The 16,939-nt window shown below is 48.6% G+C and overlaps 1 protein-coding gene across 1 annotated transcript in view; it reads left to right on the forward strand.

Annotated features, from left to right (window-relative positions):
* Positions 1 to 16,939, forward strand: part of mid2 (midline 2) — a 97,265-nt gene that overhangs the window by 54,076 nt on the left and 26,250 nt on the right. The window contains 3 exon segments of the mRNA XM_042074451.1: positions 112 to 908; positions 910 to 957; positions 16,127 to 16,192. Coding sequence (XP_041930385.1) covers positions 168 to 908; positions 910 to 957; positions 16,127 to 16,192 — 855 coding nt within the window. The 5' untranslated portion in view covers positions 112 to 167.

Raw genomic sequence — 16,939 nt, forward strand, 5'->3', positions numbered from 1 at the left:
TTTTGGCTAAATGAGACCACTGGAATGAGCCCCACAATCTGACGTGTGTGTGTGTGTGCATGCGTGTGACTGGCTTGGCACTAACCCCCCGGTCCGCTGTTTGCCGTGCAGGTGACTGACCAGCTTCTGTGGGATTTGATGTCGCCTTTAGATCGGCCCAACTGAAGATGGAAACACTGGAGTCCGAGCTAACGTGCCCGATCTGTCTGGAGCTATTTGAGGACCCCCTGCTGCTACCCTGCGCCCACAGCCTGTGCTTTAACTGCGCCCACCGCATCCTGGTGTCGCACTGCTCCACCAGCAAGCCCCTCGAGTCCATCTCCGCCTTCCAGTGTCCGACCTGCCGCTACGTCATCACGCTGAACCACCGCGGCCTGGAGGGCCTCAAGCGCAATGTGACGCTGCAGAACATCATTGACCGCTTCCAAAAGGCCTCCGTCAGTGGGCCCAACTCGCCCAACGAGAGCCGGCGCCCGCCGCGGCTGTCTCCCCACAGCGTGAGCGCCCGCGGCAGCCCCGCTCTCACCAGCAGCGGCAGCAGCGTCACGAGCCCCCCGCCCTCCACCCTCGCCATGTCCCTGGAGCATCAGCATCAGCAGCAGCAGCAGCAGCAGGTGGTGCAGCAGCAGCACCTGCGCCCCCTAGTGGGCTGCCAGTTCTGCGAGCAGGACCCGCCACGGGAGGCCATCAAGACGTGCGTCACCTGCGAGGTGTCCTACTGCGACCGCTGCCTGCGCGCCACCCACCCCAACAAGAAGCCCTTCACCAGCCACCGGCTGGTGGAGCCCGTGCCGGACACGCACCTGCGCGGCCTCACCTGCCTCGAGCACGAGAACGAGAAGGTGAACATGTACTGCGTGGTGGACGACCAGCTCATCTGCTCGCTCTGTAAGCTGGTGGGACGTCACCCGCGAGCACCAGGTGTCCTCGCTGAGCGAGCGCTTCGACAAGCTCAAGGTTAGTCTCTTATTTGTCTCTATCTCGCTTTTCATCCTGTCTCTGCCTGCTGTGCGCACACACACACGCACACACACACACACACACACACTGTACAGTACATCTCCAGTGCTAGGCTGCTCCTCGTACCCTGTAATCTCTTTAAAGTCTATCCTGACTGCAATGCAGTTGAAGTTACCAGCAGGCTAGATGTTACAGGTTGATAACATACAAAAGGGAAACATTTCCAGAGAACTTTTCCTCGGTCATACCAGTTGAACAGGGGTAGTTTGCTGCAGCATGAGTTTGCTATTCAGAAAACAAATGCCCCGTTGGGACTGCTCTACTCATTCCCTCACCAAGCTATGTTTATACAGTTGTTGAGAGACATATGTCTGCCCCCATTTCTCTGATATGTCCTTTCATCCATCTTTCATCACATCACCTCTGCTTCCTCACCCGCATCCATTGTTCTCATCCATCCTGTGTAAGGCTGCGCTAACAGCTAAGCTATATTTAACAGCAGCAGAAGCTACGACCACCACCGTCACTCTGTGTGTGTGTGTGTGTGTGTGTGTGTGTGTGTGTGTGTGTGTGTGTGTGTGTGTGTGTGTGTGTGTGTGTGCGTGCGCACCCCACTGAAGCCCAACAGGCCACTGGCCAGCTGCTCTATTATAATAGTAGATGACTCCGCACTCCCCTAAAGCTGGGCCTCTGTGGCTCTGTTCAGCATGGAAGCCCTGTGCTGAGCCGACTGCTGAATCAGGTGGAACAGGCGGGAAGAAAGGAAAACGTGAAAAGAGTGACGGAGAGTGGAACAGGCAGGAAGAAAGGAAAGAGCGACGGAGAGTGGAACAGGCAGAAAGAAAGGAAAGAGCGACGGAGAGTGGAACAGGCAGGAAGAAAGGAAAGAGCGACGGAGAGTGGCGGCGGCTGGCCGGAGCTAATTCTCACCGCAGACTAACGCTGAACCTCCCACACTCTGCTCTCTAACCCGGTGCGGAGCGGAGAAGGTCGTCTCCCGGCCCCCACTCTCCTTTCTATTCACGAGATTACCGCACCGTCAAACAATCATCAGAAGAGGCAGGGTGATATTTCATGCAAGTGAGGCACTCCACATTTGTTCTTGGTTCTTTGTTTCATTTCTTTTGTGGATTGAGCGTAGGGTCAGTGATCTGTGCGCATAGTTTCACAGGGATCATATTCCTATTATGTGGACAATCCCTCTTAGAAATTGAGTGACAAAGGCAAAGCAGGTTAAAAGCAGTGGCTACATGCGCAGGTTGGTTCTCACAGGGAGGATGGGGTGTTGTGGCGGGGGGGGGGGGTGTCTTATGCTGAGGATACAGAAGTGCATAGGAATGTGTATACAGTATGTGCTGCAGGCTGTCGATGCTGTAAAGGCAACGGAGTGGTCGCATATGTGCATGTGATCCCCCTGTGATCCCACACTCTCCTTTGTTTGCCTCGAAAATCCCCGAAAGAAGGAAATTCCAATCATTGATGTGCCCCCCCCCCCCTCTCCTCCACACACACCCACACATACTCACACACACACCCACAGCCTTTGAGGATGTGAACGCGGCCACAGTCTGTGTTAAATGGGTTGGCATTGTGTATCAAAGAGAGGAAAGGCAATACCTGAGAAAGTTCCACTTCTTCTGTCCCAGGGACTTCCCTGGGGAGGAGAGAGTTGACTGTAAACACAAGCATTACCACATGTGGATACGTCATCAAGGGCGCCTTGGAATCAGAGTGGACTTAAAAGATTACCATAGCCTATGGGGGGGGGGGGGTACACTCGGATAAATTGGCCTATACACTCATTTTAATCAACAGCGAGTTTTCTTTGCTTGAAAGAGCTTTAGAGAATTTTCATACATTGTGTAGCAGCATCATCAATGATGGGAAACAAATGAAATTTTGTGATGTTCGTGATGAAAAATCTGTTTCATTTGTCATGACCATGTTCTCTGCGTTCCATGGACTGAAATGTCATTATGTGTACATTTCAAACATATCCGTGGGCCTTCATACATAAGGAGACTGTGTGTGTCACATTTAATCATGTTTCTAGTGTACTTGTGTGCAGTTGTGATTTATCTGGCTTAAATTAGGGATAGTATAATGTATATTTTATGTAAATATTTGTTCTCATTTGTTTTTATATGTTTTGTTTTGAAAGAAATGTAATTTGCTGTTTAACCATCATATTATGGATGGTTTGCATAAGCCTGTAGGGTAGTCAGTCACTACGTAGTCACTGAGGTAGTCTCAGCCAGTAAAATGAACAAGCCATGTAACCATTACCACATACCAACCGTGCATGTGCTACACCAATATTATCCTATCAGAACCACACCATTTACTAAATTCTGATATTTTTTTCTTACTGAAGGTTGTTGTTTACATCATCTGTTTGGATAGAAATTCCTTTTTTTCTAGTATGAGGATTAGTAGTCAATTCAGCTTTGAAATCATGAGGGTATTTCATGTTTTGATTCATTTTAATCATTCATCTCAGGGTAGGTGCAGCTCTGTTCATTAAACCAATAGCCAAATCAACCGACATTCATTTTATCCTAGTATTTGAAAGAGGTAATTTTTTAGCATGTTCTTCGTCTCTCGGAAAATGTCTACTGCCGCGACGTCTCTTTCTCTGCTGCGGCAGCTAATTTGAATGTTCCCCAACTGAAGCTTTGAACTTCACTGACTTTGAACTCCCAATCCACAACCTGAGGAAAGGGGATGTGCAGCCGGGCTTAGTTCAGCAAACTTTTAATCGTCTTCCGTCTTGACAGAAATGCTACCAGTCATGTATCTTATTTGTAAATAATCTATGGGGAAAAGGCCATTGGTTTGTGTGGCACCTCAGACACACATACAGCACAGGCATAGGAAAACACCCTGAAACGTGTGCACATGAAAACACATGCATTTCACGCATACACAAACCGCATAAGCTCATTCTATGAACTGTCACTTCAGCTCTGCTCACTGCGCATAGAGAAGAGCTGCATTGATAGACAAGGAAGAGTTAGACTTGTTAATGATGTCTACTTGAGTACAGTAGGGAAGTGTTCATGTGGGTACTCCTTCCAACATCTATCTATAAATTACAGGAATGTCTGTCTGTCTGTGTGTCAGTGTGTGCGTTAACTGCATATCTGTCAAACTGTTCATCCAATTGATTTCAAACTTGGCAGGTGTGACACTACAGGCAGGAGTAAGTGCAGTGTCAAGTGTGACGTTGTTTGGATAAGAAATGCAAAAGATATCTGTTAATATATCGTTAAAAGAAGCAAACAATAGCTTTGGCCCACCACTCTCACACACACAGCACTGTAGGCTACCAGAGAGGAGACAAGCGAGGCTTTGGCAGATGTGAATCAGTGTAGGCTACACGTGTACAAAGTTAAGCGGGTGCAGTGCCAGATGTGTGGATGATCATCATGTCTGACCTCAACAATAAAGACCCCCTGTATGCGGTTTGCTTCCATAAAATGATTCCGCAGATTTGGAAGAACACGCCAACAAACACATTTCAAACACACTATTCAAAACGACGTAAAAATTATATGCAATAAACTGACACTTCAAATTGCCAAGGCTACTTTGGACTGTCTTTAGACAAACAAACGACAATTCCGATTGCAAGGTCCCAAATTGAAACTAGCGATAATGGTCCCGAATGCCACACATTCAAAGCATGACTTGCTACAGACAAGGAATGGCAGACAGAGCGGCTACCAGAGATTGTTTTTTAAGTCACATTGTTGCACATTTCATATGCATCATTCCACAAAATGGTTTGTCTTCTCTACCACCAAGTTATTCAATAGACATAGTCTTGTGAGGCTCAGCTCACAGCTGTGAGGCTCATTTTGATCTGTAAAAAATGTCACATGCAGCCATAAGCTTAAATTCTGCTCACTGCACATTTATTATATGATAGACTAATATAATATTCAGTATTCATTATTGAATGCTTAGCTGGAATGATGTTTTCCCTATGATCCTATTTTTAAAGTAGGCATACCTGCAGGCATGTAATTGATTTGAGGGTGATTTACCTCAAAGGGATCCAGGTTCAAATACATGTGTTTTACAATGAAAATTGAGTCTTTAAAGCACATCGTCAGCATCAGCATCTGTCTCTTTTCTATTGTTGTGTTCTGTGCACATACTCAAATATGTTAAAGCTACATTTTGTGTGTGTATGTGTACTCTGCAGTTCTACTATTGATCGATGGCAAATTCCATCATGACTCACGCCAGGCAACAGGGGTATCTGAGCCCCTCAAAAAAGTACCCAGTGAAAATTCCTTTTTCTATTTGTGAAAAGGGGGAGTAGAACATTCCACACTATATATCAGGGATCCGAATATTAAGGAAAAAACATTTGGAAAACAAATCTGACTGGATTAATTTCTATTTTCAAAGCTGCTGGCCACAGCAGTCCGCTGGTCCTAGTCCCATCCCCTTCTCCTGGCCTCTGCTTCTTACCGTAAGCTCCTTAAGGAAGTCATCTATCTGGGCCCTTGCTGCCTGCGATATATGCTGGACGGCTCAGCTGCTGCCGACTCGCAGGCCCCCAGCTCTATATTTACATAGCCCATCTCTAGGCCAGACAAGGTCATTTCCTAAACGCAGCCATTAGCTCCCCTATTTTAGGATGAAACGGCCACGGCTGAGAGTTGTTACAGCACCCTCACCTCCTCCCCAGTCCACTCCCTTCCTTCCTTCAACTTCTTCCTAAGACCTCTCTCTCTCTCCATCCCTCCCTTTTACCCCCCCTTCTCGCTCCCTCTCTCTCATTCTCTCTCTCTCTCTCTCTCTCTCTCACCTCTGGCCTGTGGCCGGCCGCACTCTCTCCATCCCTGCAGTCCTGACCCAGGCCTCCTTATCCTTCAGCCCCAAGGTGTTTCTGTGAGATAGCAGAGGCACCTTAGCCCACAGACTTCAATGTTTAAAGAGCAGCACGGCCCTAAGTAGGTTTAGAGCCCTGTGGCCTGAAGCATATAGGTTCACCACTCAGTCCTGACCTGGGATCACTCCGCAGTAAACGGAATGGCATTTTGTGTCAGCTTTTGAGGAGAATTGTTTAGCATTAATGGATGGCAGTGGGTTATAACTATGCACTAAAGCCTTAATCTGGGGCGTCAAAAGCAGGGGGTTCTGTCTGTGCTGTGGCTCTAGAGGTTTGTTGTGGTGTGAAAAAGGGGACACCGCCGTCTCTGAGCGAGGTTTTACTTGATAGTTGGAGCTCTTTTCTGAGGGTTACAGACACCCTCCCGTGAGGACTTTTCACAGGTTTTTGAAGTGTTTGAAATTTTATGATTGAATGTGTGTGTGTCTGTACAGTACCTCTCTGTGGGGGAACGTGCGCACACACAGCATCGCGTGCCAGCACATGTACATGTGAGTAATGCATGATGCATGTTGTCAGGGAGGATTGTGACAGGTTAGCCAGGATGGGCCAAAGGGGGGCCTTGTTATTAAATCGCTCTATGCCTGTAACTCCCCATACACAATTTATGCAAAAAGGAACTGGAAAGCTTTTAAGAGCTTCAGATTGAGAGTCATCAGCTCTACAATGTAGCGGTCGGTATGCGGTGATATCCACTTCTCTCAGCTCTCAGTTTACAGCCCTTTCTTCCACTTGTGGGGCCTCCACTCGTGTCTTTTTATAGGGATTTCTTTTTTAGTTGGCCTGTGAGGTTCAGTCGTGACCAGAGCCGTAGGAATATCTCTCCTTTTTTTGCTCGAAACATGAGACAGAGCATCAGCATTGCCCAAGGAGAGGGATTAAAAGCGGTCGCAACCATGGTTTTAAAAGATTATTTTTGTCAATCTTGCAGCTCGTAGAAATAGGATTTGCAAGTCGTTTATTCATGGATAGTCCTCCTTTTTCGGGGGGAAAAAGGACCTGTGTATGACACCTCTCCCACCCACACACTTTCCTGAGTCATTACAATTCCATATGTTACTCTATTTGCTAAGTCATTTGCATGGGTTGTCAGTTCTCTGTGCGTAAGCTTGATTTGATCCGGTATTAATATGATGCAGTGCCGAGCAATAAAAACACCCACCATAATTAGAAAGGCCCTGTTTCCCCTCTCGTTTGCAGATGAAACAGCTTTGTCAAATATCCAGGGGTTATGGAAGTGATGACTCTCACGGTCATCAGCATTGCCAAAACGGATCTCTTTGCAAGAAGAAGCTTGCAGCAGCAGACCAGCACAGTATATAAGTATTGAACAGATGTTAAAGCAGATACCCAATTCCCTCTCTATCCCTCAATGCGCTCCCGCGGATTAGTGTATAATGTAAACAGAAAATCAACTCTGTTGTTTTGCTGACCCTGGGTTTCCTCTTATAGATTCCAAGAAAAGAAATATTTACATCTCTCGTATCTTCTTTGTTCTCCAGTTGGCTGGAATTTTGCCAGTCGGCTCAGTGATTAGACTACCCAAAGGTCGGCTTTGTCCAGCCGTGAGATGAGTTGGGTATTTCCGTCTTTCATTCGCTGGAATATTTCAGACAAATTCACAAGGTATGGGCTTCCTGTTTCTGTGCTGCGAGGAAGACCCTAGTGGACTATGTAGCCTGTGATATCCTGCTGGCTTCCAAAATGCATGTTTGTCCCACTGCCAGCAAGCCCCAGGAAGCCTCCGACCCTCCCTTTGGGATTTTCAGGGACGGAGCATGAGACCGCGAGCACGTCTACAGTCCATCAAACCTTGCCAAGGAATTTCAAAACTGCCCTTCACCCACCTCACAATACAGTTGGTGACAAAAGAATTGAGCTGCATTTTTCTCCCATCTTCTTATCTTGTCAATGTTGACACGAGTATCCCAGAAGCAGACAACAACAACCCCGCACCTCTCACAAGCACTGTCAGGGTCAAGGTGAAGTTAAGTATGTGGCGCATCCAACAGGAAGTAGCCCTAGTCCAAAAGTCTGACTATTTTGTTGATTAGAATTGAGACGAGATTGCTGTCTTCTTTTATTTCTGATGAGTAAGTTCCTCTTCCAAGAGTTCTTCTGAAAGCAGTAGACACAAGAAGTGGAAGAACAGTGCCTTGTCACTTGCCCAGTGTCCCTTGCTTCTCAAGCTAAAGATGAAGGAGGCCCATTCATGCATGCTTTATAGCACGCCATAATACCTAATGGGCTTCTAAAAATGGCTCTGTCACCTATCTGGGATCCACAGAGCCTGGGGCAACAGAGTGGGAGGGTGGAGCAGGCGGGCTTGCGTCTTCTTTTTTGCATCCTCCACCGCTTATCCGATGCTAATGCTAAGCGCTAACGCTAAGCTTGGCACTCTGCAGGACATAATTACTCCCCCAGATTATCGCCACAGGTGGCCAGAACAGCCCTCCCTGTCAACGCGATTCCATAGCTCCTGTCAGGGTGTCATCTGAGCTCTTGCTCCTCACCTTGAGGGGTAACCGCAGGGGTAGCAGATTGGCATTTGATGCCACTGAGTCACAAATGAGGACTGTGATCATCTTGTGTTTGGCTTGCACTAATGGACCACAGAAGTGTGTGGGGCTTTTTGGGAGGTTTTTTACACCCAAAAGCAGCATGGGATTTGGATTTAATACTCTGTCTGACACAAAGACGTTTTGAGCTAGTGGGGATGTCTGGCACATTGCTGTTGATGGACATTGTCCAAAGGCTACTTAACACATTCCCACTGCGGTCATCAGTGTCATCTGTCATCAATCCGACGTGTCCTTAATGTGTGGTGAGGGTGTATCATTGGGACACTTCAGAGTATAGGGCTTTAAACGGTACCAGAGTTTCTGTATGTATCCTTATGTTAGCTCCTGTGCATTACCCTGCCACAGTGAATGGATGGATGAATGCCCCCATTTTCACCCGGCACCGGATGTCACCTGTTATTCAGACTCCAGTGGCCACATCCCCTGCTCCGCCACATCCCCCCCCCCCCCCACACACACACACACAGTCCTCACAGAGCCAGTGTCCATTACGGCCCCGTTGCCAGCTGGATTAGATGTGCTAATCCCCCCCATTGTCCGGCTGCCACAGCTCCCTGCTGAATAGGAGAGGCCTCCTGGGCTAATGGAGGCGCTTTGTTAGCCTATTGACCAGCGGAGGCCCCCACATTGTGTGCACACGGCGGTCAGAGCTGGCTCAGGTGTACAGGACGGGGCTGTGGGAGCACGCTGTGTTTTTCCACCACTGAGCCCCACACTGCTAGGTGGTTTTGTTCAAGTGTGGGTGTTATCCCTCACAGCGGGTTATACGTTGACAGCCTACAGCTAGTCATGAATTATTGCGTATTGCTACAGTATGCCAGTTCAGATTATTCTTGTCGGCTCACACTCAAAGAGAAGAAGGTAAAAGGAGGGCATGCAAAGGCCTTGAAGAAAGTTCCAGAATAGTCTTTTTTAACCAACTTAAAATTGAAGAAAGTGCAGAGTTGATATGAGAGTTTGTTGCTGTAGGGATAACTTGTTTGCTTGTGGAGTGATCCTCCTCGTTGCACATCTCAAAACGACCGCCTCGAGTCCCCCACAGTTTCAGAACTAGGCCGTGCCTTTGCTGTGACACCCCTCAACAAAGGCAGCAATAATATTTCCTTTTGGAGCTTTGTTCTCCTCCTCACCCAGAAAGTATGTTTACACTGTAACACTGCTTTGCAAAAAAACAAAAAACAAGCTACTGTGTGAAATCTTTTTGGCCACAGAACAGAAGGTCTGCTTGAATTTCCTCTCCCCCATTCCTCTCTTACTCCTGTTTTGACAGTGCAGAGTTGCTGCTGTGGCTACTGTAACTCGGCAGACGTGCAGAGACTCTCAAAAGCCCACAGGCCTCGGCGCGGCCGCCACTGCCCAGCGTGCGCTCCGGCGGCCGGCTCTGTGCGAGCGCGGACTCCACGCAGGGTTAGTGTCGCCTGCCCCGCTGGGAACTCGGCGCAGTCAATAGAGAGTGGGAGGGACAGTGGAGACAAAAAAACAGTGGAAGAAAACGAGTGGGAGAAAGAAAGAGAGCTTAATGGAGGGTGAGCAGTGTCTGTGTGTGTGTGTGTGTGTGTGTGTGTGTGTGTGTGTGTGTGTGTGTGTGTGTGTGTGTGTGTGTGTGTGTGTGTATATGAGTGAGTGTGTGTGAGTGAGTGAATGAGTGAGAGTGTCCTTCTGCTGGTGTAGTATGCCAGTCTGACTCACCCATCATCAGTGGTGTTGCTATAGCAGCTTTGTGCACATGCTGAAGCCATGTGCTCCACCCTTCAGCCTTCCCCACCAGGCCAGGGCCCTGAACAATGAGCTAAGTGCCAGGGAAATTCCTACTGTGCGCTTCTAAGCCCAGTCTGGGCTGAGACCAGGGGAGGCTTATTGAAGGGCAGGGTTTTAGGATTTGGTGTTTGCATCCAGTTAAAGTAAAAGCATACTGTAGCTGGCATTAAATGTTCCCCAGTTTGGTAGAAAGATTGTGAGTTTTTATTTCTGTAAAAATATCTCTCTATCACCCCTCTCATATTGGATTCACCCACCGCCTCCGGATGTTAGCCTTTTTTATTTATACGTGAAGAATTTCCTTGCTTGAAAATGTCTATCATTTCCCTTCTCACATGAATGGTTCAATCAGAGACATTCAACAAACTGGGGCAGCTTCGGTATTACATTTCCCAGAGCCACTCCTTGCAGTCCCATACATTAACTCAATTGCCGATGAGAATTGTATTAAAAGCTCGCAGAAATGTGCGAACATGTATGAAAAGCTTGTCACAAGCGATCAGTTCTCTGACATTTGAGGAGCTCCCTTTTCCAAGGGGCTTATGTAATGGGGAAAGTAACACCTGTGCGATCCTGCTCTCAGCTGCTCCTTGGGCTCTTATTTGAGGGTAACACAGCGTGACTTGAGCAAGCAGAATGACAGAAATGAAAACCATTTTAAATGCCTGCCATTTACTATTGACTCTGTTGTCATGTTTAAAATTAATGGGTTTTCCTCAGGTAGAGGCCGTGGGACCACCAACTGTAGACTAAGTGTTTCACTTTTGTCTGTATATCTCGTGTTGACACGATTGTCAGAAGATAAGTTAAGCACACACACTCTACTTATGCATGCCCGTCATATTTTGACAGCTTTGTGGAGGCTGTTAGAAAGGAAGCACAGGCTCCCAGGAGCAGGCTGGATTATGTAGTCATTCCGCAGTGATGATGTCACTCAGGCAGATGGATATGTGCACTTGGCTTTCTCACGTTCGTGTGAAGCTGTGTGTTTGGACTACAGGGCATGGTGCAGTGAAGGCTTAGCCCTGAGCCAGAAATGGCCAGTGCGGTTGCACACACGGTTGCACACACATACTGTACACACACGCACACCTCCCCACCCTCCTCAAGCTTGCAGCAGCAGACAGCAGTGATTCACTAGAAGCAGCAAGGAATGCGTGCAGACACATACACAGACACGCATACACTCTCTCTCTCACACACACACACGCACACACACACACACAAACACACACCCACAAACACACAGCTCTTCAGGGAAAATAAGAGGAGAGCAGACAGGCATGTCATTCGGATCCTAAACTAATCGTGTTACACGACTAGTCAAAACGCACAGCAGCTCACTGGACGGTCCACGTGAGTCACTCTGTAGGTTCGAGAACTACGCTCGGAGAATTGATGCCACTTATCTCATTTGTAGGAGAGCCAGACCCATTTCCTTCAATTCACTTCCTTACAGTCAGACAAGCATGTCAGACAGCGCCAGACTGTGCGATGGCTACAGCTCCTGTCTGCCCAGAGTCACTCCGAGGTGAGGGTTCAGAGGTTTGATGATATAGTTACCAGACTGGAGTCTTGATGTCCCTCACAAGCATGGCTTTTGTGGCCAGGATCAGCAGCTTGTCTCCACAGAGAGCAAGAGCTTAAAGGGATGTACAGAGATTTCGGTTCATGAACGGAAGGCTCTTTAGCCAAGTCATATATTTCCAGTGGAGTGTCAGCTGTGTTGTAGCAGCATCGTCAATTTTGGGAGGTAGGCTAGCCGATGACCGACACAGAAGGCCGCAGTGTTCAGCTGGTCAAGGGTGATGTTCTTCAACACAGCCCGGCAGTAGCCAGCTAATAGATTGGGCCTGGCCTTGTAACCTGCCAGTCAGAACGATCAGATACAAACTCTGCCAGCTGCAGCCACATTTATATTCTGGAAATTATATGTTGAGTTCTCCACCGCCCCACCCGCAATACCTCACACTAGTGAGTGAGCCCTCGGAAATACATCACTACTATCTCAAAAAGGGGTGTAGTTTTGGCCATGCTCCATCTTGTCAGCTGGCTCTGTCCTGATATGTGAAGTGATTTCGATAAGGTGGTGTTCTCTTCTGTGAAGTGAAACGGTGGAGGAAACATTTACGTGCTCCTGGAAAGACACCACGGTCGCTCGTAATTATCAAAGCAGATGTTGCGGAAGCTCAGAGGAACCCTCGCTGGGAAAGAGTGTAAAATTATTCTCCGTGTTGGCACCTCTTAGTGTTCCTCAGCTACATGTTTCTATGGCGAAGCCGACAGAGCGGTCGCGTTCAGCCCCATCCCTGTGTGGCTGCAATTAAAGTGGCCAGATTTTTCCTGTTTCAGCTGTTTTGCATGAAAAACCCAAATGAGCCGGGAGGGATTTGCGCTCTTTTCTCTGGAGAGGGGCACGGGCTTCTGACGCGTGTCCCTTTAACCTTCAAGCTGCTCTGCCTTCTCCGCACGCTCGCTTCCTTTCCCTCTTTGTTTGGCTTGATTTTGTTTTGCTCTACAGCATTGGATCCAATGCCTCCTCTTTTATCCCTCCAGCTCACAGCTAATCCCCAAAACAAGCTCATTCAGGCCTTGTTTTTGTGCAAAAGGCCAGCCCGATTTTATCACCACTAATGGCCGTTTTCACTATGCAGGTGTGTGTGAGTATGTACTGTGTGTGTGTGTGGGAGTGTGTGTGTGTGTGCATGCTCTGTTTTCTTGCATGTCCACATGTGCTGTCAGCTTTTACATTTGCTCGGCTCAGGGGTCAAACGGCCTCGCCGTTTGAGACGGCGCTAACTAGCCGGCCGCTCATCTTTCACATGTTCCTCAATCGTGCCTCCTCCACTCCCCGTGGCCTGAGTCAGAGACAGAAAAGAACGCCGCGCCTATTAGGCCGACGGTTGTCTGCTTAATTAGTGACCGGCGTCAGCAAGAAACGCCGATGACTTTCATTACTGCTCGGCACGGCGCGGCGACAGTCCCGAGAGATGACCGGCGCGGAAGATTAGCTCTGGCTCGAGCGAGCGAGGCGAACGGGCGGCCTTTCCCAGCCGTCTCTGGTTACTGACACGCTCACTGGTGCTGCACTGGCCAGCCTCGCGTTAACAGCCACTTTGATGTGCGCTAGCTTGTGCTGTCTAACTTTCTGCCCTCCCCCTCTCTTGCTCCCTCCATCACTCTAGCACTCTGCTTCTTTCTGCCCCCACTTTCTTTCCCTCTCAGTCTCTTTCTCTCTCTCTCTCTCTCACACTTTTTATGTGGCTTTTGTTCTTTTTTCTCTTTTGTATTTGTTTCTTTTTGTTTCCTCTTAACTCCTGCTCTCTATCTCTCATTTTCTTTCTATAAAACGAGAGGGCTGACTGTTTAAAAATAATGAAAAGCCCTCGGCCTTTGTTGTTAGTGCTTCCGCTCAGGGACTCCTTTCTTTCTCTCTGTTCTTTTTTTGCCTGTGATCGTTGCTGTTGTTGCTGTGATGGCCCAAGAACTGTAGAGGCTGATGCATGCCAATTAGATGTAGTGTGTGTGTCTGTGTGTGTGAGAGAGAGAGAGAGAGGGAGAGAGAAAGAGAAACAGCAACTCAGCAGTTAGTTTGGGATGCACTTTTCGACTTCTGTTTCCACTGTAGACCAGGGCCACTGATATGTATGCAGCCATCACCCTTTGTTATGAATATCTGGGTTCTTTTTGGACGGACAGCACAATGCTTTTGAAAGCCGGCGGGGGATGAACAATGCTGTTGTCATAGCAGGCCGATGCCTCACAGTGCTCCGGAACATTCTAGCATCGGGGAGAATTTCTTTGTTGAGGTATAGGTAGATGAGCTGTCATACCTGGCAGCGACCTGTGTGATGTCAGATGATGTAAATCTCCTTGATGGACAGGCTGTGTGTGTATTTGTGTGTGTTTGTGTGTGTGTGTGTGTGTGTGTATTTTTGTGGTATAAACAGAGGGGTGTGTGTGTGTGTGTGTGTGTGTGTGTGTGTGTGTGTGTGTGTGTGTGTGTGTGTGTGTGTGTGTGTGTGTGTGTGTGTGTGTGTAAATGACGATGTATGGGGGTAGGGATGACCTTGGCCCTGGGCACTGGCTCTGTCAGTTAGTAGTCTCCCGACACCGCTGGCCCCAGTCGGCTCCCGAGCGACACATCATCCTCTCCACTGCTCCGCTGCCTGCCACTCTCCACCTCATCGCTTCTCTGACTCCAGGAACACAACACCCCCACCCCCACCCCAGCACAACCACGCTGGATGTCACATGCTGTCACTACCCTGGCTAGCAGCACTAATACTACAGCTGCAGCCTTCCACGACCACACTCCAACTTTTCTTTTGTCAGCCTAGTAGCCTCGCATCCTCCCTCTCATCTCATCTCTCTCTCTCTCTCTCTCTCTCTCTCTCTCTCTCTCTCTCATCTTATCTCTCTCTCTCTCTGTCTCCCTCTCTCATTTCTTTTCTCTTCTCTTTCACTCCTTTACAGGCTCTCTTCTCTATTTGTCATTCACTCTCTTTTCAAAGTCAGCGTCTCCCATGCAGTGACTGTTTTTTCCCAAATTCTCCGTTTTGCTCCTCATTTATTTATGTGCCTCTGCTCCTCTCCATCCCGCTGCACCTCCGCTCTGCCCCCCCCCCCCTCTGTTAGTGTGTGCAGTGTGTGGGGTGTTGGTGTGTGCAGTGTGTGCAGTGTGTGGGGTGTGAGTGTGTGCAGTGTGTGGGGTGTTAGTGTGTGCAGTGTGGGGTGTTAGTGTGTGCAGTGTGACTGTGTGGGGTGTTAGTGTGTGCAGTGTGGGGTGTTAGTGTGTGCGGTGTGGCTGTGTGGGGTGTTAGTGTGTGCAGTGCGGTGCAGCTGGCTGGCTGTGTGGGGTGTGCAGCTGGTGGTGGGATGCTGGTATTGCAGCTCTGCTCGACTGTGCTGCTGATTGCCTGGCAGGCAGGGCCGCCACGCTGACACCTTGCTCCAGACTGCTCCTCTCTTTCGCTCATTCACCCTCTCTCCATTTCTCTTTCTCTCCATCTCTCTCTCTCGGTCCCCCCATCCTGGTTCTGTCTTTAACTATATCTGTCTCTCTCTTTCTCACCATTGGTCTTCCCATCAAGCAGCAGAGTCACTGTCCAAAAAAAGATTCACACAGCTGCTGATCACCGCACACACACACACACACACACACACACACACACACACACACACACACACACACGTGTGTACGCTTCCCCCACCTTGTGTGTAGTCTCTGGGGGACAGCTGTGTTTTTGATGTATAAATCATCTCCCCTCCACCACTGCCACTCTGAGACTCCTTAATTAATGACCCATCTGTCCGCACCCGGTGAGTTTGAATTTCAAAACACTGACACACGGAAGCGCTCTCTCTCTCTCTCTCTCTCTCTCTCTCTCTTGCTCTCTGTCTTTTTCTTGCTCCTCTTTTTTGGACCTACTTCTTTCGCTGTTTCTCTTTCGCATGCTGATGCAATGCACCGTCTGATCGAGTAAGCCACCGCCGAAATGTCCTCCCATTATTGCGAGTCTTTTCACACACAAACACAGCTTCCCGTCTTGCACACCTGCACAGGACACAAACACACATAGACAGACACACACACACACACACAAACACACATAGACACACACACACACACACACACACACACAAGCATATGCTTGCACGCTCGCTCTCTCTCTCTCTCTTACACACACAGCCGCACATGCACAAAACCTCCTCCACCCACACACAGGTGGCATAGCGTGCAGCTCCGAAGGACACCGGCGGTCCTTCGTCCTCGTCGTCCTCCTCCTCTTCCTCTTCCTCTCTGTGCCAGCTGCATGAGTCCAGGGAGGGTCAGGGGCAGAAAAGTGAGGTAGGCTGTGTGTGCCGTGCGTAAGGGCTGTTTGGAGTAAGGGCTGTGTGTATATGTGTGTGTTCGTAGGCTTTTCAAGTGAGCCCGGGCAGAGTTTCAGAAGCGGTTATGGAGGCATCAAAGACAAGCGCCGCGGTGAGTCACCGGTAGCCTTTTTTTCCAAATCATTGTCCTGGATGTTGTTTTTATTTTTTGTTGGTTTCCTTTCTTTTTGTCTCTTTTTTTATTGTTGTAATGTTTTTTTCTGTGAGGGGAGACCGCTTTGAGCCATTTTGGGTCCAGGTGGACCAGGGCTTTAGAGCCTGTGTTTCCCATGCATGAATAGCTAGCTTCAAAAAGGCTAGTGCCACACTCCAGGTTTTCTCCCACCTTTCACTATTTGTTGTGTTCTCTATCGGGGGACGGAGGTAGGTGGGCACTTTTTTGTCTTTTTTTTTTTTTTGCTTTGCTCTCTCTCGTTTTTGTCTTTTCATCTCAAGCTTCATGTCCATCTCTCCAGCTCCTCGGCACCTCATGCCATTCACTGTGATGCTAGTTGATGGTTTGGCAGATCTCCTACATATTGGATGACATAGGAATTCCTCTCGCTATGTTGACATTCTCGTTAGGGCTCAGTAATTAGTCTGCCGTATACAGGAAGATGATGTTTACTGATGTTTTCAGTCATACGCCTGGGGAGCATGACAGACACCTGACTCAGCCGTGCTGGAGGGTTGGATGGAGTTGCTCTTGACTGGGTAGTTTTTATCCCTGCAACCATAACAAACATTAGTCATTGGAAAGGCACATGGCGTGTGGGCTCACACCTCCAGCTTTGCACCGGACTGGCCTGGAGCAATCTGTCGTCGGGAGCCGACACCTGTCCATCAACACTCGGCAAGG

The sequence above is a fragment of the Alosa sapidissima genome, chromosome 20 (assembly GCF_018492685.1).
Source record: "Alosa sapidissima isolate fAloSap1 chromosome 20, fAloSap1.pri, whole genome shotgun sequence".
Taxonomy (NCBI): domain Eukaryota; kingdom Metazoa; phylum Chordata; class Actinopteri; order Clupeiformes; family Clupeidae; genus Alosa; species Alosa sapidissima.